General features: G+C 40.6%; 1 protein-coding gene across 1 annotated transcript; it reads right to left on the bottom strand.

Moving 5' to 3' along the window:
- Window positions 1-5,487: 5,487 nt before the first annotated feature.
- On the bottom strand, window positions 5,488-22,539 carry LOC308103007 (uncharacterized protein; the record flags this gene model as incomplete). The annotated part of the gene is made up of 4 exons (XM_080452859.1): window positions 22,293-22,539; window positions 14,620-14,718; window positions 13,446-13,583; window positions 5,488-5,540 (listed from the first exon to the last, which is right to left on the bottom strand). The coding sequence occupies exons 1-4, from the start codon at window positions 22,522-22,524 to the stop codon at window positions 5,488-5,490; spliced, it is 522 nt and encodes a 173-aa protein (XP_080308985.1). The 5' UTR covers window positions 22,525-22,539.
- Between the last annotated feature and the right edge of the window lie 2,785 nt (window positions 22,540-25,324).

The raw sequence follows: 25,324 nt of genomic DNA on the forward strand, positions 1-25,324 counted from the left end.
GCCCTACTTCATCAAAAGAACGTCACATAAAAGTAGCAAAAAAATGTGCTGATTAATTTGACACATTGTGACACGTTGTGAGCTTTTTTGTGGCTAAGTGTTTCTCTGGGTTTCAATATTGAAAAGTATTGACGAGAGACTATTAACCGTTTTATACATACAAGGTTTCCACCCGACGGTGACAACACATGAAATATATATTATATAAATATCATTATAGTAACATAATAATGTAACATTGTTATTGTATGAAATAAAATTCACTGACCACGGCTCTGTATGTCTTCGTTGTCTTGTTAAAGTATTTTTAATCTTTCACACGCAAACACAAACACTGGTTGACAAAGCACTCAGCAACTGTACTTGAGTCAAAGTACATATACGAGATATTTCTGCATGGTCAAATACTGTATTACACCAGACATCCATAGTAAGCCCATGGCATGTCCTAAGACACACAAACCTGAATTTGATACATTTTGTATTTGAGGAATACATGGGATTATCATTCAAGAATGTATTTTGTCAAAATGTGCAAAATAACATTTAACAATAACCTTGCAAGGGGCACGGTGGCGCAGTCGGTAGCGCTGTCGCCTCACAGCTAGAAGGTCCTGGGTTCAATTCCCGCCGGGGGCGCTGTGGGCGCTGGGGGCGTGTTCTCTCCTCCGCGTCATCAGTGCCCATACCCTAGGTGGGGTTGGTGAAAGGGCCTTTCTGTGTGGAGTCTGCATGTTCTCTCCTAGGGTAGTTAATACCCTCACAAAAACATGCAGTAATCCTGGTCACTATACTACCTCCCCCTGGTCAGCCAGGGCGCCTGATGGAGAGGAAAGGAACTGGTTGGAATAACGTGTTCCTTCCACGCGCTACGTCTAACCAGGGAACCTCCCCCCTGTCGGGTGATAAGAAGCGGCCTGCTTGCTCCTCACGCATTGAAGGAGGCATGAGCTTCAGCTTGGGCTCTCCCTAGGCTGGCAGAGGGAGAGTAGCGCCCAGGATTACATAGGCAATTGGCACTGGGTGAAAAAATATGGGTTACAAAATCGTGGGATAAAAATTATAAATTTAAAAAAAAATATATATATATATATAACCTTGCAGTTTGTTCTTCAAATACTATTTTAAATACATCTAATTTAACAGTTTATAAACAATCAATAGAGGTGTCACAGGGCAGCCCGTGCTCTACACACACACGCAGAGAGAGATTGAGGACACTGCATGCACACACTTTCCAAAAAGGTTTGCCGCATACATTTAAATGTTCTCAGTTTGACTGTTGTGACTGTTCCAATTGTCTAACATTAAGGACAAACAAAATATAAACTTCATAAATGTATCTAAAACCATTAGAAATTATTCAAATAAACAATTTTAAATATAGCCTAAAATAATTTCTCATTAAGAAACAAGCTATCAACACTGTCTTTACAGACATGTTTTGGTCATCCATTACATTTGGGTAAATACTGTACATCCTGTTCTTTTGTGGTTGGCGCGAGGTCGGGTTGTGAATGATCTCTACGGATCCAATTGATTAGGCTGCAAGCAGCGCACTTCAATAAATAAACAGCAGATAAACACAGCCAGAAATAAAGCACAAAAGTTGTGGTCAAGTTTAACCCTATATCTACTTAAATCAATGACAGGAAAATAATACATGCATTGTCCAAATATTCACAGATCATGAAGCGGCCTACGGTAGCCTCGATCTCCAGGCTTTTATTGTTTAGTTTTGCTAAAAAATAAAAGCCTGGCCCAGCCCGTCGGTGTACTCGGTATGAGGAAGTATTTCACTTCCCAACCAACCAGAGTGCAGTGGGCGTCGCTCGTAATGTTGCGTTAACGGGGCGGGGGTTGACGGACAGATCGGTGAACCAATGGGATCAGGCGCAGTCTCTCGCCGGCTCTATACACCCGCCCCTCTATACACGAAATCAGGAGCGTTGGGGCAGTCTAGGCCTACGGTAAAGTCTGCGTCTCATGCACGTTCGCACCACGCTCCTATTGTTCCAATATCGTTCCGTGTAGCGTCTCCCAAACACTCCCAAAACAGCAGAAAAAACGTTAATCCAAAATAAATCCAAAAGAAACTTAATCCACTCCAGAAGCGGTATAATCCAAGGGAATGCTCAGATCAGAAAGATACTTGGCAGGATTATTGTAGATCGCATAAGAAATGGAATCGACTGCAGGCTGAGAAAGGAACAAGCAGGTTATAGGACGGGTAGGGGAACAACAGAGCAAGTCTTCATACTGCGAAATATCATTGAACAGGTTAATGAGTGGCAAGCAACACTATACATGAACTTTGTAGACTTCGAAAAGGCTTTCGACTCTGTCCATCACGAGAGCCTGTGGATGATTATGAAGAAGTACGGAATCCCAGAGAAGATAGTGAGAATGGTCAGAACGTTTTATGAAGACTTCCAGTGTGCAGTAGAAGACCAAGGAGAAATATGCGAGTGGTTCGACATCAAAACCGGTGTGAAACAAGGATGCAATATGTCCGGATTCTTGATCGTGATGGATTGGGTTATGAGAAAAACAGTTAAAGAGGGAGATAATGGAATTCGATGGAAGCTGACATCAAAACTTGACGACCTGGACTTCGCAGACGACGTAGCGCTACTCTCCTCTACAAAACAGCAGATACAGAACAAAACAACACAAATGGATGAAGAAGCCAGGCGAGTAGGACTCAAGATCAACATACAAAAGACAAAAACCATGAGGATTAACGCAAGAAACCAGGAAAAAATGCAGATCAATGGACAAGATATTGAAGAGGTAGACCAGTTCACTTACTTGGGAGCCACACTTTGTAAAGAGGGAGGCGGTATGAAGGACCTAAAGAATAGACTGTCAAAAGCAAGAGGTGCATTCATCAGACTTAAAAAGACCTGGAGCTCCAACAGCATCACAAGAAGAACCAAGCTAAGACTGTACAAGACACTAGTGGTGCCAGTATTGCTATACGGATGTGAAACATGGAAAATGAACAAAAGAGACAACAAGGCAGTTGATGTGTTCCATAATAGATGCCTACGAAGAATACTCCGTATACATTGGCAAGATCACGTCAGTACTGAAGACCTGCTAGAAAGAGCTGAGATGAAACCACTGAGTGAGGAAGTGAAGCTAAGAAGATGGAAGATGATTGGACACATACTACGACAGGACCAAAACAACGACTGCAACATAGCAATGACCTGGGCACCAGAAGGGAAAAGAAGAAAAGGAAGACCAATGACCACCTGGAGGCGTACCGTTGAGAAAGAAAGAAAAGAAGCGGGATGGAAATCATGGTCTGAAGTGAGGACTGCAGCAGCTGACCGTGAGAAGTGGAAGCGCTCTGTGAAGGCCTTATGTGCCACAAGGCACGAAGTGGATAGGTAACAGGTAAATGCTCAGATCTCCACGGAGAAAACAAAAGTATATCCACGCTGGATATAAATAAAATATAAAACAGTCTCACCAGTCAGAAGAATGTCCTGCGGCTCTTCCCTTTAAACGGTGATTATAACAGACAGTCAATGTGGCCTTTGCAATTTTCCACCTATAGCTTTAGAGGACTAGATAAATAAATAATCAAACTGGACCAGGTCTCCCATAGACTCCCCGTCGGTTTGTCGTCGTCCCCCCCCCCCCCCCCCCCCGAGGGCCGGCAACTTCCACACATGATATGGTGCGTCAGTCATTCACAGACCCGTCAATCAATCAATAACATTACATCAAAATGAAAACAAACATTTAAACCCCCCAAACAATAACGAAATCAAAACATAAACATCACAAAAGATAGGACCTTACCCTTAAAGGATGACGTTCTTTTAAGGATTTTAATTCATAGGTAGAGATGCTCCGATTGATTGGCAACCGATTTCAATCGGCCGATAAAGCCTCTATCAGCTTTGATCGGAGTTATTAAAAAAAACGATCAAAACGGGCCGATCAGATGACGTTTATAATATAGAGAATTTTATAGAGTGCATGGCTGTATCCCAATATTATGAAACTTCATTGGCTCCCAAGTTTCCTAAGGGGGTGTGGCAGTGGCGAAAGAGTGACTCTAGTCTCTCTACACTACACTACACATGTGGGTGAAAACACAACAACAATGGCGTCACCGGTCTGGGAGTTTTACAAAGTGTTGGAGAAGGACATACAATTTGCCGTTATTTCAAAGACATGTCTTTCAAATATGGTTTTGTAGAAAGGCAATCAAAGGTTAGAAATAACAGCAACAAAGTGTCTTATTTCAACAACGTTTATTTTTTTCAATGCTGGTTACATCAGAATATAAAGCAAGTGTGAAATAAAAAAGAAGCAAAAATCGTAATCGGAGCATCTCTAACGTCAACACAAAGTGTGTATTCAACGGGCGATAGCAACAAAATGGCCGATCGCGGTAAAAAGTTTTTGCTCCGGTGGATAGACGAGATCCTCCCCCCCACATTGGCACCCCGCTGGTGCCAACGTAAAAAACATTGGCACCAGCGGATGAAATAATTAATAATTAAATAATACCTGTCAGTGAATGTGTTAATAAGAAGGACTTTAACACATTGGGTGCCAGAGGTTTATTAAAATATTATACGTTGAGTGCCTGCATTTCTTCCATCCACTTGCGTTATACGTTTCGTGCTGTATAAGCCCCGACGCGGAAGTGCATGTAAACAAAGCGTGCGTGCGAGACGGCGGAGGGTCCCGACTAACGCCTGGAACAATAATATTTCTAACGCGATCCTCCATTGCAGCGTGATCGCCGATCGAAAATGGCTCGTTTCCACCACGTTAAAAAGAAATGGAGATATTAAGCTTTTAGTCAAGGAGATAACATTGAAAACGCCGATCGGAAGGATTTTTGACATGGAGCCAGATCCAGCCTCTTCTTCTCAGAAACTCCTTGGGTGATGTCAAAGTTTCGTTTTAGCGCCCCACGTGGCCCACATGTATAAAAATAGAATTGGGTCAAAAACGGTCCGGACCGTTTTCGGCACTTCTCGTTTGGATCCTCAAAAACGGTCCGGACCGTTTTTGGCATTCAATGTGTTAATAAGACATGAATAAGATCAAATACAAAAGAGGGAACAGAGGCCGGGCGGGGAGGATGATAACTGTCATTGCACATACTCATTGCATTGCACGGGAGGAGTAGGATGGAGGCTCATGATTTTAATAATTAACCAGAATGTTTTTTCTTAACAATTATAAATCTAATCTAAAAATTAAAGAAGAGCATCTAGCAAGCAGTATTTTTTTTATTGTATATTTGAAACAGCCAATCAGTCCGATAACATATTTATAATCCTGAAATAGACAAGTAGGCATATAATATTGTTGCTGTCAGGTGGACACCTCTGATGTCCAAACTGTTAATTTTCAGAATTCTAATTCATTGTAGATCGGCTACTTTCACTACTTTTGTGTGAATTAGGACATTCATTTACAGGGGCTGTTGGTGAGGTGCTAATGTTGCTACTAGTAGCACTTGCTGGTGTTGCTGTTGTTGACTGGCGAGCGCCAGTTTGTGTCTGAGACATATTGGTCGGAGACATATCAAACACTGTACAACTCTTTCAGATGAATAACATGCTGTCTTAAACGTTTCGTCATATTAGACGTGCAACCTGTCTTAATTAACTAATTAACTGTCCACATATATGGCACTTTCCCATTTCATCAGGTTTTCTTTTATAGTGAAGCCACACTTTAGAACGTTTGCCACGGTCCATATTTCACAGCATGCCTGTTGCTCGCTCGCATCTAAACACGTTGCGCGGTGTGCGTGTGCGTGTGTGTGCGCAAAGTGCAACATGAATGTGTGACGTAGTCATGTAAGTTAGACAGGTCCTGACAGATAGTCAGCTTGTCATCATGAAGCCTTTGTTTGAACGGATATCAGGGCGTCTAGGAACCGATATGCAGGAACGAAAGTAAAACACTTTTATGGGTACCCACCCGGTACCCGCCATTTCTTAGTCGGTTCCTACTTGGAACCGATTCTCAATACTTATCAATTGGCATAACGACTAAATTGGGGAGAAAAGGGGGTAAAAAGCAACAACAAAAAACATTTATCATATTAAACTTTAAAAGCAGCCAAACACTCCTGTATAAAACCGAACCAGACTAAATTGATTTATATTATCAACCAGAATGTGCTTTTTAACAATTATAAATCTAATCTCAAAATGAGATCTGTTTTCTGTTCGATAACAGATTTATGATACTTTTGTGTGACACTGTAATATGATGAATAAAGGCATTCATTTACAAAAAAAACATAAATATGTTAAAATATGGAGATACAAGGTTTCTGCCTGACAGCAACGATATGTAAAAAAGGGAAACACAGCCGCAATAATAAAAGAGTGAGAATCATGTAGATCTCAGGATTCACATGGGAACGGTGTAGCAAGGGTGAGCTTATATTCAGCCCCTCAAACCGGGACCCTTAATCAATACGTACGTTAGTCACGATCTCCCATTCATGCACGTCCATGCACACGCACATGTGTACACATAGTTGTTGCATCCTGGCAACGACTCAGCGTTGAATTCAGACACACAATGCATTTGTTCATGTTTTCTGATTGGGTTAGGTGAGCATGTTTACAAGAAAATAACATGATAAACGCCAATGGAACCACTGCAAACAACTATTATTATTGTAATTCTGTCGGTAAAACTTTGTAGTGAATGCTGAAAACCGGGACATATTAGTGTTTTAGAGATATGTGTCGGAACTCGGGACACACAGCTTGAAAACGGGACAATCCCGGCGAAACCCGGATGTCTGGTCACCCTGACGGCTCTGTCAGACTCTGTCTCTCTGTTTACATCATTATCTTCACTTTTAAATGCTAGTAATTTCAGCATTGACCCACCAGCCTCTTCTGGTCTTTCAAGTAGCTCCTCATGTTCCTCTTTGAGCTGTGGAGGTTGTGGTTCCTCCTGGACCAGACTGGAGCTCTGCTCCTCTTCTGGTGAAACCTCCTCTTTACACACAGGGACGTACAGGAAGTCTAGGAAAAAGATACAATGAGAATCTATAAAAGGTTTTGAGTCTAGTACCTCCACTGCAGTACCTCAGTGCAGAGTTGTGGCTGGACAAAGTATCAACAGATTACATCTTCCAAAAATGGTATTTGACAGTGTGCTGACTGCGCTCTGTGCTGTAAATAGTGTGGCCGTTGTTTGTTACATTGCACTGTCAGATAATGTGTAATCTCTCAAGAACAGATTCTGCTCTGCGTTTGAATCTGTCGGGGGGGTTCGTCATATCACGTACGCACTGGCCTACAAGTGGGCGTGCCTTCAGATCAGGAAGCAGGCCGCGCTTTACCCAATCAAATGTAGTGGGCGGGATTTACGTGTCTGCCGATCCTTCCCCACTAGAAACAAACCGAAACTCATTTAGCGTCCTCGGAGCAGACAAAACCACGGAAAGATATTCACATTTTAACTTGCTCTTTCATCATAGAAACAAGTGGGCTTATAACCAAAACGATCCATGTTCTCAGGGAGAAGTGGTAAATATTGTTAGTGGGAATGAAAACATAGTCGCACCACCGGAAGTGAAAGGCTGAAGGCAGACCAAAACCCCGGTTTCCTTGCGTACGTGTGCTACGTCGACTTCCTCCCAGAGCCAAGTGAGATAGTAAGAAACAGCAGAGGGCGCTGTTTTTCCTTTTCATTTGGCGAGGGGTTCCCAGATTGGATAATGTGAGACCGGCTGAGAGAGACGAATGAGAGGCAGTCCCTATTATTTTGAAAGTAATGACTTGTGAAAGTCAGATCAGTGAGTCTTCTGCAGCTGGTTAGTTAATACTGACGTAGAATTAACTGCAAAGCTTCAGTGAACCCAATAATAATTTTACAACCGAACCATCGTCTGATTCACGGTACGTTTAGATAGATGCAGGGGTCCATGCATCAATGTAGTCAAATGGTTAATGCTTAAATCGATGACAGATTCATATCGGTTCATCTTAAAACCCTCAGTACCGGCCCACTTTCTCCAATAAAATTATTAAAGAGAGATTGCTTGAAACTTACTAAGATCAAGGTGGTCTTCGGGTTCCTCTTTAAGGTGGTCTTCAGGTTCCTGCTTAATAGAAACAGTCTGGAGAAAGAAACTGGTTGGAGAACTGATCTTCACCTGCAGACTGGACTCCTCATACTGGTCTGGAATGAAGGAATACAATAAATACTTTAATAATAAGGACTTTATGACATGAAAAAGGATAAATAAGGACTTTGGTGTGACATGGATACAAACTTTATTAATAAGGACTTTGATTGATGTGGTATGAATAAGTACTTTAATAGTAAGGAGTTTGTGACATAAATAAGGACTTGAATTATACAAACTTTGATGTGACATGAATAAGGACTTTAATAAGGACTGTGTGACATACATAAGGACTTTAATAATAAGGACTTTGATGTGACATTAATAAGGATTTTAATAATAAGGACTTAGATGTGAAATAAATAAGGACTTTAATAATAAGGACTTTGATTAATAAGGATTTTAATAATAAGGACTTTGATGTGAAATGAATAAGGTCAAGACTATAATATAGTCTACCCGTTGTAGTAGTCTGCCCATTGCTGTCGGGCAGAAACCAGCTAACCCCATTGGATAGAAATGCACCGATCTTTCAAAAACGGTTATCGGTATCGGCCAAGGATTTTTCAAAGTCTGACCTGCCAATACCGGTTTTACCCAGATTTTCTATCTAAGAACTAGACAACTAACTAGATTTTTTTAAGGCCGAGTACAAGTACTTAATTTTGTGTATTCGCCAATACAGAGTACCAATAAGATTAAACCAGGAAAATAACACTTATGCCATATCACAATAGGGCATAGTAGTGGCGGCCATTTTCTGGTTCCACTTCAAAATAGTCGATGCATTTTTCCCATTGACATTTCCAAAAATATTTATATCAATTCATTTAAGCCTAGAATCAAGCCATCCAGGGTCCTGGTGAATCATGACCATAATTTTTTTTTTTTATTATAGGCTTAAAATAATTTATATAAATATTTTTGGAAAATCAATGGGAAAAATGACTATTTTGAAGTGGAACCAGAAAATGGCCGCCACTGCTATGCCCTGTAGTACAATATCCAAAATCACAGACGATATCCAGTCTAATATCATGATATGGTTATACTATTGATGCCTTAACTATGCAACGAAAGGCCTAAAGTGATTACAAAAGAAGAACATTTAATACTGTAGCCCAGGGGTCTTCAACAGGGTGTCTGGGACCCCTAGGGGGTCCTCAGAGTTACTACAGGGGGGCCGCCAAATCTTTGTGTGATATGATAAGTATGTTTTTTACATTAACCACTTGAACCCTAGCATCTCTTTTCGGAAGAGAACTTCAGACAAAAATGGCAGATCTACAAGCTGACACCGCCTCTCACTGCGAGGCATTGTGAGCTTGTAGATCGGCTATTTTTGGCAAAGAGGTAGGCAGACCAAATAAAATAAAAAAAGGTTTAATCTGAAACAATTTTACACAATATAGAAGGGGTCCCTGCTTGATCTCTTTCTCAGCTAGGGGGTCCTTGGCCCGAAAAACGTTGAAGACCCCTGCTGTAGGACTTTTCAGATGGCGCCTAGTAATTTATTTGGAACAAGAGGCAACCCTGCAGGGAGGAGGAATGAGCAGCTTCTGTCTGTATGGGAGAAGTGCGCACGCACGCATGGGAGAAGTGCGCACGCACGCATGGGAGAATTGCACACACGCACGCACACACACACACACACACACACACACGCCCAATTGTAACCAATGCGCACGGGTTGTCAACACGGCTACTGACAAATTCAAACACAGAGCAGAATCTGTACCCTCTGAGAAGCCTGGTGACGCACTTACTGCCTTTAAATTATCTGTGATTGACCGACCGACAGTCGCGGCATTGACTACGCTATGGAATATAATATATTCCATAATATATATATTCAATATATGTATCCTTATATTTCAAAGGTAATCAGCACCATCTGCTGTCACTATAGGCTACTTGCTAATGTTTACTGAGTCGACTCGCACGACTTGACCATCATGCTGTTGCTGCGCAGTGCCCATGCCGTACGAATTTGACCGGCATAAAATCGGAATTTATGACAGAGACCGTCTGTATGTCTTCGTTGTCTTGTTAAAGTATTTGTAATCTTTCACATGCAAACACAAACACTGGTTGACAAAGCACTCAGCAACTGTACTTGAGTCGAAGTACATAAATGAGATATGCCTGCATGGTCAAATACTGTATTACACCAGACATCCATAATAAGCCCATGGCATGAAACAGATTATCATTCAAGAATGTATTTTGTCAAAATGTGCAAAATAACATTTAACAATAACCTTGCAGTTTGTTCTTCAAATACTATTTTAAATACATCTAATTTAACAGATTTTAAACAAACAATAGAGGTGTCACGGGGCAGCCCGTGCTCTACACACACACGCAGAGAGAGATTGAGGACACTGCATGCACACACTTTCCAAAAAGGTTTGCCGCATACATTTAAATGTTCTCAGTTTGACTGTTGTGACTGTTCCAATTGTCTAACATTAAGGACAAACAAAATATAAACTTCATAAATGTATATAAAACCATTAGAAATTATTCAAATAAACAATTTTAAATGTAGCCTAAAATAATTTCTCATTAAGAAACAAGCTATCAACACTGTCTTTACAGACATGTTTTGGTCATCCATTACATTTGGGTAAATACATCCTGTTCTTTTGTGGTTGGCGCGAGGTCGGGTTGTGAATGATCTCTACAGATACAATTGATTAGGCTGCAAGCAGCGCACTTCAATAAATAAACAGCAGATAAACACAGCCAGAAATAAAGCACAAAAGTTGTGGTCAAGTTTAACCCTATATCTACTTAAATCAATGACAGGAAAATAATACATGCATTGTCCAAATATTCACAGATCATGAAGCGGCCTACGGTAAAGTCCGCGTCTCGTGCACGTTCGCACCACGCTCCTATTGTTCCAATATCGTTCCGTGTAGCGTCTCCCAAACGCTCCCAAAACAGCAGAAAAAACGTTAATCCAAAATAAATCCAATCCACTCCAGAAGCGGTACAATCCAAGGGAATGCTCAGATCTCCACGGAGAAAACAAAAGTATATCCACGCTGGATATAAATAAAATATAAAACAGTCTCACCAGTCAGAACAATGTCCCGCGGCTCTTCCCTTTAAACGGTGATTATAACAGACAGTCAATGTGGCCTTTGCAATTTTCCACCTATAGCTTTAGAGGACTAGATAAATAAATAATCAAACTGGACCAGGTCTCCCATAGACTCCCCGTCGGTCTGTCGTCCCCCCGCCCCCCCCCCCCGAGGGCCGGCAACTTCCGCACATTATATGGTGCGTCAGTCATTCACAGACCCGTCAATCAATCAATCACATTACATCAAAATGAAAACAAACATTTAAACCCCCCAAACAATAACGAAATCAAAACATAAACATCACAAAAGATAGGACCTTACCCTTAAAGGATGACGTTCTTTTAAGGACTATTTTAATTCATAGGTAGAGATGCTCCGATCGATTGGCAACCGATTTCAATCGGCCGATAAAGCCTCTATCGTTATTATTATCGAGTTATAAAAAAAACGATCAAAACGGGCCGATCAGATGACGTTTATAATATAGAGAATTTTATAGAGTGCATGGCTGTATCCCAATATTATGAAACTTCATTGGCTCCCAAGTTTCCTAAGGGGGTGTGGCAGTGGCGAAAGAGTGACTGTGGTGAAAACACAACAACAATGGCGTCACCGGTCTGGGAGTTTTACAAAGTGTTGGAGAAGGACATACAATTTGCCGTTATTTCAAAGACATGTCTTTCAAATATGGTTTTGTAGAAAGGCAATCAAAGGTTAGAAATAACAGCAACAAAGTGTCTTATTTCAACAACGTTTATTTTTTTCAATGCTGGTTACATCAGAATATAAAGCAAGTGTGAATTAAAAAAGAAGCAAAAATCGTAATCGGAGCATCTCTAACGTCAACACAAAGTGAACAGCTACACAAACCCAGCAGCTTGTCAGCACTTTACTGCACCATTATTGCATTCATATCAATGGACATAATAATTATTGCATTGTACATTAATGATTAAAATAATGAACATGACTTTTTTATCCTGTCAACTGTGGACACTGATTTTCAGATTGTTCTACCAATAATAACCTATGAGTTGGAGGGAATAATAAAATGTGAAATTCCATCACATTGAATAGAAAATAAGATCAATACACAAGTTAAACAAAAAGCCAAACACAAGATACTATTAATGTTAACTTTATTTTATTCAGTCATGTTGATATTGTCCGATTATGTGATTCCTCTACTTTAGCATCCTTCTCATTGTCATCCTGGATTAGACTGAATGGTTTTATATTGTATGTGTCTGTGAGTGACTAACTTCCACTAAAAGGCTTTCACCCTGTATGAGTCCTCATGTGTCTTTTAAGTTTATCCTTTGCAGCAAAGCATTTACCACAAACTGTACAAGAAAATGACTTTTCACCTGTATGAGTCCTTGTGTGTGTTTTAAGATTACTTGTGCTAACAAAGCCTTTACCACATACTGTACAATAAAAGGGCTTTTCGCCTGTATGAGTCCTCATGTGTCCTTTTAGATTACTTGTCCTAACACAGCCTTTACCACATACTGTACAAGAAAAGGGCTTTTCACCTGTATGAGTCATCATGTGTGTTTTAAGATTATCCATTACAATATAGCCTTTACCACAAACTGTACAAGAAAAGGGCCTTTCACCTGTATGAGTCATCGTGTGTGTTTTTAGATTACTTTGGCTAACAAAGCCTTTACCACATACTGTACAAGAAAAGGGCTTTTCGCCTGTATGAGTCCTCATGTGTCTGTTTAGAGTACTTTTAAGAGCAAAGCTGTTACAACAAACAGTACAAGAAAAGGGCTTTTCGCCTGTGTGAATCATTGTGTGTACCTTCAGATTTCGCTTTTGATTAAACATTTTGCCACACTCTGTACAACTAAAACTTTTCTTCCCTGTGTGACTCCTCATGGGGTTAGTTTGTTTCGATGATTTCAGGTCCTGGGACCGCTTAGGCTGTCCTCCCACATTCTGTGTGTTTTGTGATTTCAGTGTGTTTAAAGCTGACTGATCTCCCCTAGTCTCCTCCCACTCATCACTGTCTTCAGTGTCTGATTCAGAACAGTGTGAAGAGAGGAGCTGGTCAACACTAGTTGGTTGTGATGTTTCACAGTCCTCTACATCAACTTGTGTTTTCATGTGTTCAGTTGAGGTGCTGGCTACAGGCTCTGTCTCTCTGTTTTCATCATTATCTTCACTTTTAAATGCTAGTAATTTCAGCATTGACCCACCAGCCTCTTCTGGTCTTTCAAGTAGCTCCTCATGTTCCTCTTTGAGCTGTGGAGGTTGTGGTTCCTCCTGGACCAGACTGGAGCTCTGCTCCTCTTCTGGTGAAACCTCCTCTTTACACACAGGGACGTACAGGAAGTCTAGGAAAAAGATACAATGAGAATCTATAAAAGGTTTTGAGTCTAGTACCTCCACTGCAGTACCTCAGTGCAGAGTTGTGGCTGGACAAAGTATCAACAGATTACATCTTCCAAAAATGGTATTTGACAGTGTGCTGACTGCGCTCTGTGCTGTAAATAGTGTGGCCGTTGTTTGTTACATTGCACTGTCAGATAATGTGTAATCTCTCAAGAACAGATTATGCTCTGCGTTTGAATCTGTCGGGGGGGTTCGTCATATCGCGTACGCACTGGCCTACAAGTGGGCGTGCCTTCAGATCAGGAAGCAGGCCGCGCTTTACCCAATCAAATGTAGTGGGCGGGATTTACGTGTCTGCCGATCCTTCCCCACTAGAAACAAACCGAAACTCATTTAACAATAGCGTCCTCGGAGCAGACAAAACCACGGAAAGATATTCACATTTTAACTTGCTCTTTCATCATAGAAACAAGTGGGCTCATAACCAAAACGATCCATGTTCTCTGGGAGAAGTGGTAAATATTGTTAGTGGGAATGAAAACATAGTCGCACCACCGGAAGTGAAAGGCTGAAGGCAGACCAAAACCCCGGTTTCCTTGCGTACGTGTGCTACGTCGACTTCCTCCCAGAGCCAAGTGAGATAGTAAGAAACAGCAGAGGGCGCTGTTTTTCCTTTTCATTTGGCGAAGGGTTCCCAGATTGGATAATGTGAGACAGGCTGAGAGAGACGAATGAGAGGCAGTCCCTATTATTTTGAAAGTAATGACTTGTGAATGTCAGATCAGTGAGTCTTCTGCAGCTGGTTAGTTAATACTGACGTAGAATTAACTGCAAAGCTTCAGTGAACCCAATAATTTTACAACCGAACCATCGTCTGATTCACGGTACGTTTAGATAGATGCAGGGGTCCGTGCATCAATGTAGTCAAATGGTTAATGCTTAAATCGATGACAGATTCATATCGGTTCATCTTTAAACCCTCAGTACCGGCCCACTTTCTCCAATAAAATAAATAAAGAGAGATTGCTTGAAACTTACTAAGATCAAGGTGGTCTTCGGGTTCCTGTTTAAGGTGGTCGTCAGGTTCCTGCTTAATAGAACTGATCTTCACCTGCAGACTGGACTTCTCATACTGGTCTGGAATGAAGGAACACAATAAATACTTTAATAATAAGGACTTTGGTGTGACATGGATACAAACTTTATTAATAAGGACTTTGATTGATGTGGTATGAATAAGTACTTTAATAGTAAGGAGTTTATGACATAAATAAGGACTTGAATTATAAACTTTGATGTGACATGAATAAGGACTTTAATAAGGACTGTGTGACATAAATAAGGACTTTAATAATAAGGACTTTGATGTGACATTAATAAGGACTTTAATAATAAGGACTTTGATGTGACATGAATAAGGTCAAGACTATAATATAGTCTGCCCATTGCTGTCGGGCAGAAACCAGCTAACCCCATTGGATAAAAATGCACCGATCTTTAAAAAACGGTTATCGGTATCGGCCAAGGGTTTTTCAAAGTCTGACCTGCCAATAGCAGTTTTACCGAGATTTTCTATCTAAGAACTAGACAACTAACTAGATTTTTTTAAGGGCGAGTACAAGTACTTAATTTTGTGTATTCGCCAATACAGAGTACCAATAAGATTAAACCAGGAAAAGAACACTTATGCCATATCACAATAGGGCATAGTAGTGGCGGACATTTTCTGGTTCCACTTCAAAATAGTCGATGCATTTTTCCCATTGACATTTCCAAAAATATTTATATCAACTCATTTAAGCCTAGAATCAAGCCATCCAGGGTCCTGGTGAATCATGAACATTAAACATTTTTTTCTGTGATTTATTTTATTTTATATCTAATTATATGATAATACTATATTTAATAAACACCCTTTGTTTTGCCGTTTTGAAAAAGTTTTTTTCACAGAATCAAACGTTTTATGGTCATGATTCACCAGGACCCTGGATGGCTTGATTCTAGGCTTAAAATAATTTATATAAATATTTTTGGAAAATCAATGGGAAAAATGCATTGACTATTTTGAAGTGGAACCAGAAAATGGCCGCCACTGCTATGCCCTATAGTACAATATCCAAAATCACAGACGATATCCAGTCTAATATCATGATATGGTTATACTATTGATGCCATAACTATGCAACGAAAGGCCTAAAGTGATTACAAAAAGAAGAAAATTAAATACTGTAGCCCAGGGGTCTTCAACAGGGTGTCCGGGACCCCTAGGGGGTCCTCAGAGTTACTACAGGGGGGCCGCCAAATCTTTGTGTGATATGATAAGTATGTTTTTTACATTAACCACTTGAACCCTAGCATCTCTTTTCGGAAGAGAACTTCAGACAAAAATGGCAGATCTACAAGCTGACACCGCCTCTCACTGCGAGGCATTGTGAGCTTGTAGATCGGCTATTTTTGGCAAAGAGGTAGGCAGACCAAATAAAATAAAAAAAGGTTTAATCTGAAACAATTTTACACAATTTAGAAGGGGTCCCTGCTTGATCTCTTTCTCAGCTAGGGGGTCCTTGGCCCGAAAAACGTTGAAGACCCCTGCTGTAGGACCTTTCAGATGGCACCTAGTAATTTATTTGGAACAAGAGGCAACCCTGCAGGGAGGAGGAATGAGCAGCTTCTGTCTGTATGGGAGAAGTGCGCACGCACGCATGGGAGAAGTGCGCACGCACGCATGGGAGAATTGCACGCACACACACACACACACACACACACACACACACACACACACACACACACACACACACACACACACACACACACACACACACACACACACACACACACACACACACACACACACACACACACACACACACGTAACCAATGCGCACGGGTTGTCAACACGGCTACCGACAAATTCAAACGCAGAGCAGAATCTGTTCTTGAGAGATTACTGAAAGTAAAAGTAAAAGTAACTTCAACTGCATGGACCCTCTGAGAAGCCTGGTGACGCACTTACTGCCTTTAAATTCTCTGTGATTGACGGACCGACAGTCGCGGCATCGACTAGGCTATGGAATATAATATATTCCATAATATATATATTCAATATGTATCCTTATATTTCAAAGGTAATCAGCACCATCGGTAGGCTGTCACTATAGGCTACTTGCTAGTGTTTACTGAGTCGACTCGCACGACTTGACCATCATGCTGTTGCTGCGCAGTGCCCATGCCGTATGAATTTGACCGGCATAAAATCGGAATTTGTGACAGAGACCGGGCCGGTCACCGATGTGGCCAGTTTGATATAAAACTCTGGAGTTGGGGTTAGCTGGTTTCTGCCTGACAGCAGAGAATAGAGACTATAGGTCGGACTTTATAAAACACTCCTGTATAAAACTGAACCAGACAAAATTGATTCCGATTGTTTTTTTTTTACAAAAAAGAACATCTAGCAAGCAGTATGTTTTTATTTCATATTTGAAACAACCAATCAGTTTGATAACAGATTTATGATCCTGAAATAGATAACACAAGTAGGTATAATATTGTTGCTGTCAGGTGGAAACCTTTTATGTCCAAAACTGTCACTTTTCAGAATTCTAATTAAAAAAGTAGCAAAAATAGCAGATCAAAAGCTTGTACAGTATATCGGCTATTTTGGCTACTTGTGTGTAGGGATGTCACGTTTTTTTGCTCCCAATCTGATTCCAATCTTTAGGCAATGCATAAAAATAAATAAAAAAACATTCAAGTTGTCCTTTAACAACACATTGACTGCCAGAGTTTATTCATAATGTTCTCACCCACTGCCAGGGTTTTTAATATTTTTTTTATAGAAAAATGTGAATTATTTGTCTGTGTATTTTTTAACATTGAAGTAAATGGATTTAAAAAAAATGTTTATATCTCCAAATTTATACTCAAATTTGAGAAACATTTTAGAAATTCAAAAACAAAATAATAAAAAATAATGAAAAGGGGAGAATTCTCCCCTTTGGCGGTAAACACCATTGACTCCCCTTTGGCGGTGAGTGGTTATTTTTTTATTTAAATGACAGTACCCATTCTATCCAACATGGATATAGCTTCTTTTTTTCACAGCAGCATTGGATCAGTTGGATCAGCATTGGATCAAAACAAAATAAAGCTTATGGGTGGTGCACCACAAAATAACCATGTAAACAAATTGAGTGCAGATAATGCAGTAACAAAACTGGAAAGAGGTAGCTTGACTAGCTTTACAAGTTCACATTCAGTCACAAATAATAATGAATAAATACAAATTGGCTTAGTGCAGAATTGTAGGCTTAAGACTAACTAGTCTAGTATTAAAATGAAATGAACAGCAGCTGCTTAACGCAACATGAATAAACAAAGTATTATATTTCCATCTTACCGGAGTAACACAATTTAAATATAAAATGTAAACATGGATATAAAATTGCAAGGCACATTTTATTTATTTCTTTTTAATCAAGGGACGGTCAGCTCTTGAATGTGACCTCTTTCATTGATTGAATACTTTATTTAGAAAATACATGGAAACAGTACATGGAAGTACAATTCACAATACAAGGTCCTCTAAAATGGATCGCTCATAAAAGCACAATGGCTTATTTAAACTGAGATCCCCACACACTGATATCATGATGACATTTAAGAAAACAGACAGATATGCACTACTATGCAGAACGTCATATAATCAGCTTACAGGTTACTGGTATGAAAAACAAGAAATATGTACAATTAACAGTTCAAGGAGGGGGGAGGGGGTTAGGTTAAGACTTTGACAGGGGCCAGTTTGGAATTGCAGCCTCCTGAAGGTGTATTTTTAGAGCAGTTTTTTCCACAATTCCACATTTTTGTCAAATCTGGGTTGAACATGATCAGTGGAGCTGCCTCTGCTGTTATGATTGTGGACTTCATTTACGTTTCTGAAGTATTTTACATGGGTATCCCAATGTTGTGGTGTATCTTGTAGACCAGGCCCATTGCAAGTTGCTGTACTCTGTCCTCAACCCTAAGCCATCCAACCCTAGCAAAATGAGCAGAGGTTAGATGGGTTGTATGTTTGAGGCCAAGAAGTAGCCTTACCAGTTTGTTTTGGGATGTCTGGAGCCTTGTTTTTAAGGCCTTAGTGGTGTTGTGATACCATGAGAAGCATGCATAGTCGAAATGACCTTGGATGAGGGCCCTGTGAGAAACCTCAAGGTATTCTTACTGACTAGAGAGTTAATCCTATACAGAAAACGTGTTCTTTGATTGACCTTTTTGATGACTCTTTCTTCCATTTTATCACCGGAGAGGCTTGCCTCCAAGATGGAACCCAGGTTAATTAATTAAGTGGAGTTTTTTTTAAAGGAAAATCAGCATCTCTACCCTGTCAGGTGAGAGCCGGTTCCTTTTCTCATCAAGGACGTTGGACACTGCACTAAAGAGTCTCTCACTGTCCACAGACGTGCAGGGGGCACAGAGAGGTTGCAACAGCAGCCAGTGAGGGGAACCGTGAAGCATTATCTTTCCAGTAGTGTAGAGGATTGCTTTTCCTAGGGCTGGTTTGCTCTGAGAGATAGGTCTGTACCTGGACATCAGCTGATGTACTCACGGACCGAGCCCGTCTAGCTGATTCTCTTCCAAGATCTCGTCCAAGACGCTGCGCCCAGGCTGCTGCTTGCTTCCTGACGTGGTGTCTTGCTCATAGGCTCTGCTGCCTCTGGCTCTTCACTGGCAGCCCTCTTCGCCACCTCCAGGATGAGGTTATCCTTTGGCAAGCCTCAGGTTGTCTGACTTTGTGAAGAATCTGAAAATAGATAAATGTAACAATTACCCACAACAAAGAAAAACATAAGACAAGACACCACACCACACAGCACAACGGTTAAGTCAGGCCTTACTTCTATAAAAATCTAACCATTAACAGACCTACATTTAAAGGAAAGAAACATAGAAATTGGCTTGAATAATGAGTAATGGTTGGTTTGATATAAATAATTCATAACGTAATAGATACGATTATACGTTTATAATTCAAATTGTACATTCATTTACTGTACTTGCCTGTCTTTGTATCTTGGATCCACTAGAGAGGCTGTACAGTGGCTCCTCCTCTACCTCAGCAAAGCGGGTCTCCATTGCCTCTAGGATCGTGCTCTTCATTGTTCTGAGCCCCTGTGGTCTTCTCCTGAGAGAGTACACGTTTGAGGGCTGTTTGAATGAATGAAATCATTCATTAGTCCAAATATTAAATATTTAATTAAATTTCATTAGGCTACCACACTGTTGTATTCTCGGTGTTAATTTGCATAAATGTAATGACATTTTAATGACAAAATAACTTACATTTTCGCTTTGTTGTTGGTCTCGTCTTACGTTCTTTAGCCTTCTTGCTCCGTTAGCCAAATTAGTGTGATTTATCTCAGCTGTGTGGATTCTCCCGAAAAGTCTCTTTGAATGATTGACCGGTGTTGAAGCATCATGGTGAGCACACCGCCTCCAGTGAAATCAACGTAACGTCACGGAATTCTCTCTGGTGTTTTGCCCAGGTGGGCGTGGTGAGCGAAACCTGGACGAAACACCAAAGAAGGAGGGAGGTAGTCCCTCCCTTTGATTTATACTTCATCGCACTTTAGAGATGCGCGGATCGCGGTTTTAGCCGCGGTTGCCGCAGTTAACCGCAGTTTGGGTGGATTTGGGTCAATCAAATATAATGATTAATTAATATTGGATAAACCGCGGGTGAAATAATGCGGGAATTAAATTAATGATATGAATCTATAGACCTACAATAGCTTTTAAAAAGCACTACATTTCACTGTGTGCGTTTGTAGTATTTTAATATTACGTCATTTTACACCAGGCACAAAATAGCCGCTCACTACATGTTGCTTTCCAGCCGGCCAGTGTTGCCAGGTTGCGACAACTTGCGATAGAAATAAGCAGCCAGGTCTATGAAAACAAGCCCACAACAAGTGCCAAACAAAAGTCGCTTATAAAAAGCTTATAAAAAGCCGACATGGCAACAAAGTGGTTGAAAGCGAAAGTAACTGAATGAAGACGTGCGCTTGTAGTTACCATGGTTGTGGATTGTATACAGTCACTGCATCGCGACAGTGGTGAGTGACATTGTTTATAAGAAAACTAACGTCAGGAAAATAACAATTATTTGGTGCGGTTGGTGCGGATCTATAAATAGGATGATATAATTACCGCGGGTGGATGGCGGATGGATAATGAACTTGTTAACGCGGATTTGGGTGACAAAAAAACCCATCCGCGCATCTCTATCGCACTTGCTTGACGACAACAAATCTACAAGGTATCCACACATTGAACTGCGACGCAATGATAGCTTGTAGATCCGTTTATTTTGGGACGCGATCGATGAAGCAGTCTATTGAGTGAAATCACAGCCACAGGCCACTTTTCCTGAAATTTCTAATCCCGATCAACGTTGGTTTGCTTCATTGTTGACATTTACCCAGTGCTTGTTTTATTACTGAGATGATCGGGTAAGCGCAAAGTTTGCGCGATGTGCAATATGTATCACAAATACACAGAGCCCCAGAACTGAGAACAATTTCAACACTCCCATTGAACCTAGTCCTAGCCTATTCACATTTTATTTGGTTTTATTTATTACCAAAACCAATTTACAGTTGATTTGGAATCTGTGCCTATGTGCTCAGAGATAGTAAAAAAAATAATGCTTAAAGTACCTGCATCGTCGCGTTCATGACTTGCGACGAGATCAGTGGCAGAGGAGCCATATACGTAAAGATAGTAGGCCAATAAACATAAAGCCGTTTATAAAAGTCGTTACCAGCAGCAACAGATAAGGAGGTAGTCACAGTAAACAATAAAGCAGAAATACAACTGTTACGTGAGACCAGGAATAAAAGTGTGTGACCACCAGTATAAACCAAGTGCAACAACAAAAATGCTCAGGCTACTGAGAAAAATGCTTTAACAAAAATTTATAAAATAAGTTAGTGAATGATCCCACGCTACTAAATAAGCACAGGCTATAGTAGGCTAATATTAATTGGCTGAGAGCTGCGTAAACACTAAAGGCATGCAAGCCAAGCGAGGCTTAGTGATCCACCAACAAATAGGCAAAGCAAATTAACATAAAGTGTCACCAACATAGATGCTCACAAATATTAGTCTTCTAATAGTGACAGTAATCAAATCAAGTATAGGCAGCAGTGTGCCCTTTGTGTGATCCAGCCAGCAGATTACGGCCTACCTTTCTTTGAGGTAAACTGTGAAGAACAATATTGCAAAAATAGTTCCAGTCCATACTGCGTGTGGCTTTTGGTGTGTGTGCTGTGTGCGTGGTGTTGTTGTCACGTGACTTCTACTAGCAGCGTAGCTCATTGCAGCAACCACCAACCTTGTAAACGGAACCGCCAAATATTCTAAACGTTCCACGATGACGTTGATTCCCTTGCCAGAATTCGCTCATACTAGGACGTATGTGTAGGCAGAAGAATGGGATAATGTCGGTCTAATCTTCTTATTTAGATGACAGTCAGGAAGAAATACTTTACTTTACATCAGATTATTTGAAGCATTACCCGTGTAATGATGATACTTGCCCGGCCGTTGCACAAATAGCTAATTGCTATTGCGTATATATATATATATATATATATATATATATAGACATACCTGCAGTGTGTAGTTTGATGTTGTGTGTGTATCAGACATACCTGCAGTGTGTAGATCGATGTCCATATCAAAATCAATGTCCAGCAGTTTGTTTTGTTTCTCCAGCAGAGTTTCTAGTGTCTCTATCTCTCTCTGGAAGAGGTTGCACATGAACTCTGCAGCCGCACTGAGGCGCTCCAACACAAACACTCTGACAAGCTTCACACAACAAACATCAGCACCACAGTGCTGTTTGTCCAAAACACACAATATCTCCTCTCCCACCGACGTCATGTGTTCATTTATCTTCAGCCGTACAGACTCCATTGTTTTTACCTCCATTATTCAGACAGTTTTCACCACCTTTGTGAGACGGGTTTCACCTCCTTTATGACACGTTTTCACCTCCTTTATGGAACGGTTTTCACCTCCTTTATGGAACGGGTTTCACCTCCTTTATGGAACGGGTTTCACCTCCTTTATGACACGGCTTTTGCCTCCTTTATGAGACGTTTTTCACCGCAACGAGTAATGCGTTATAATTATAGAGTTATAATATATCGGTTATCACCACGCTGACCAACTATGGTGCGTTATGACCATAGAGTTGAGGTTATGTCACGCACTTAGTACTTCCGGGGCACTATGTTTCACACATGCGCATTACACGGTCAAGGAACTGTTGCCATAATGCCTTTCTCCACCTGGTGGAGGGGGTGCGTATTGCGTAACATACAAACAGCTATATTTAGAGAGGAGAAAAAGGAAAAAAGGCGGCAGTGTATGAGCCCTCATTTCGATGGGAATTAATTTCTAACTATCAAGATAGATAGATAGATAGATAGATAGATAGATAGATAGATAGATAGATAGATAGATAGATAGATAGATAATAATAAAAACAATAATAATAATAATAATAATAATAATAATGAATTGAAGATAGATAGATAGATAGTTGGTATAGTATATAGCAACAGGGCATATCTCCGCCAGGCCAGGTTTACCTACCCAGGCCATGAAATTCATAGGCATATAGTCATATATTAGCCAATTAGAATGAAATCTGCTAAAACTGACTCATATACTGATACAGAACCATATAGGCTATATATTGTCGCCTGTCCTTGTATTGTTCTTTTTTTTATTATTATTTTAAAACAATTTAAAATTGTGAAAATAGACGATCTGCAAGCTATAATTATTAATAATTAAGAAATATTATATCTTAAATAGTGAAAAATCTACTAAAGTCATTATTAGTGCAAGTTCAATCACATTTCCTTTGAATGAAAATAACTTGTGGGTCCTAATAGGTCTGTAACTGAGACTGAGAGTGTACAAATGGAACCAAATGGATTTGGTTCCATTTGTACACTCAGTTATGGGCGTCCTTGAAAATAAAAAAGTTTGAGAACCACTGTACTGGCGGACTCCTACTGTGCCATACATAGTGTCATAGTAAATCATTGTCATACATATTCTGAAGAAAACCTGGAGACTGACGTTCAGTAATTGGGTCCTATGATCAAAATAATAATAATTATAATGGTGTGTAAAACAGAACATTTAAGAATTTGTGACAGACAAGGCCAAGTCTTTGCCACGGACACATTTGTCCGTGTACGGACATATTGATGACCCCTGCCGCGTATGTACAGGTCCATTTGGATCCATTTGGCCGCACTCTCTCACCCTACTCTCTCACTTGGCAGTGGCAACAAGCAACAAAGTGGTCAATCATTCATTTCCAACGGTAGCTTGATTGATTGATTGATTGATTGATTGATTGATTGATTGATTGATGTACTTTATTTAGTAAGACATGAGAAACAGTACATGGAAGTTCAATTCACAATACAAGGTCTACTAAACTGGAAGACTCATAAAAGCACTAAGCTTGTTTAAAATGAGATCCCCACGCACACAAATCATGATGACATATAAGAGACAGACAGATATACATTACTATACAGATCGTCATACGATCAGCTTACAGGTTACTGGTATGAAATATGTACAAGAAAAAAGGGGGGGGGGTAGATTAAGACTTTGACAGGGGCCAGTTTGGAATTGCAGCCTCCTGAAAGCTGGGCCTCTGCAACATTGTTCCTATGCCTCAAAACAGTTGGAAGTATCAAACAGGTTCGTGCTGCCCAGACTGGCAGAAAGGGATGTTTATAATAGATTCTGATTGCATGAAAGTTTGATTTATTAGAACAAATTACTTTAATACAAATATACACTTAAACCCTACTGTGTTGACTGGAGTCCCCCACAGTCTACATTAGGAGCAGGACACGTATTTCCACCCTGCGTCCTACGCCATAGACAAGCTACATACAGTAGGGCAGTGGTTTTCAACCTTTTTCATGCCAAGGACCCCTAAATTGATATACATTTGGCCACGGACCTAGCCTGGCTCCACCCCCTGAATCCTTTGCCTAGCATTCAGGGTCTGGTGACGCTTTCGAAGGCGGGTGTTTCTCGGTTGAAAATCTGTACGACGAATCGGGATCGGGACAATCCAGTATGAACCAATCGCGTTGGTTCATAGTGGAGTCCCACTTTGGCCACGCCCCCATCTCAGAACTCCGCTGCATTGAGAGGGCTTTCAGACTGAATAATGGAGTGAAACGAAATGAAAATTCAGGCTGAGTGTCAGGCTACCACGGACCCCCATCTGAAAATGTTTTGTGCCAGGGATCCCCAGAAGCAAAGATTTGAGTTAAATGTTTGCTTTAAAAATATATATTCAAAGATATGCACGCATTTTTCAAGATTCTTCAAAAACAGCAGAGTGCCGTGCTATGAGCTTGTAGATCTGCTATTTTTGAATAGCCAAAGCTAAGTGGTGAAAATGATTGTGATGCTATGTTAACTAATGTTGCTGGGGATCCCCTGGAACCCCCCCCAAGGACCACTGGTGGTCCCCGGACCACTGGTTGAGAACCACTGCAGTAGGGCCCTGTGTGTTATTCCTCCTTTGATTGTTTATTCAGATCCCCAGTAGTGACTGACTGACTGACTGACAGTGACCAGGTCACAGTGACTATACTCTTTCTGGGGTCAAAAGTGTTAGCCTCTCTCTGTG

Source organism: Gymnoscopelus braueri (assembly GCF_963280865.1).
Source record: "Gymnoscopelus braueri genome assembly, chromosome: 16".
Classification (NCBI taxonomy): Eukaryota; Metazoa; Chordata; class Actinopteri; order Myctophiformes; family Myctophidae; genus Gymnoscopelus; species Gymnoscopelus braueri.